We start from the raw sequence: 577 nt of genomic DNA on the forward strand, positions 1-577 counted from the left end.
AGGTGCCAGGGCGTGTCGGGCTCGTGCAGCCTCAAGACCTGCTGGCTGCAGCTGGCTGACTTCCGCAAGGTGGGCGACCTGCTGAAGGAGAAGTACGACAGCGCCGCGGCCATGAGGATCAGCCGCAAGGGCAAGCTGGAGCTGGTGAACAACCGCTTCAACATGCCCACCCAGGAGGACCTGGTCTACGTGGACCCCAGCCCGGACTATTGCCTCCGCAATGAGACCACCGGCTCCCTGGGCACCCAGGGCCGGCTGTGCAACAAGACCTCGGAGGGCATGGATGGCTGCGAGCTGATGTGCTGCGGCCGGGGCTACGACCAGTTCAAGAGCGTGCAGGTGGAGCGCTGCCACTGCAAGTTCCACTGGTGCTGTTATGTCAAGTGTAAAAAGTGCACAGAGATCGTTGACCAGTATGTCTGTAAATGAAAGGAGCCACCAAAGCGACAAATCTATATTATATAAATCTATATAAATATATTTTATATTTGTATAAATAAACAGATGATGATAATAATTAAAGAAGCTTATTTAAGAGACATCTTGGTTTTGAAATTTCCCCCATCAGGCCAGCTAA

The 577-nt window shown here is 52.5% G+C and overlaps 1 protein-coding gene across 1 annotated transcript in view; it reads left to right on the forward strand.

Annotated features, from left to right (window-relative positions):
* WNT5B (Wnt family member 5B) overlaps window positions 1-539 on the forward strand; it is a 13,650-nt gene extending 13,111 nt beyond the window's left edge. The window contains 1 exon segment of the mRNA XM_008643987.2: window positions 3-539. Within this exon segment, the coding sequence (XP_008642209.1) occupies window positions 3-429 (427 nt within the window). The 3' untranslated portion in view covers window positions 430-539.
* The last annotated feature ends 38 nt before the right edge of the window (window positions 540-577 follow it).

Source organism: Corvus brachyrhynchos, unplaced genomic scaffold, assembly GCF_000691975.1.
Source record: "Corvus brachyrhynchos isolate BGI_N302 unplaced genomic scaffold, ASM69197v1 scaffold191, whole genome shotgun sequence".
NCBI classification, from domain to species: domain Eukaryota; kingdom Metazoa; phylum Chordata; class Aves; order Passeriformes; family Corvidae; genus Corvus; species Corvus brachyrhynchos.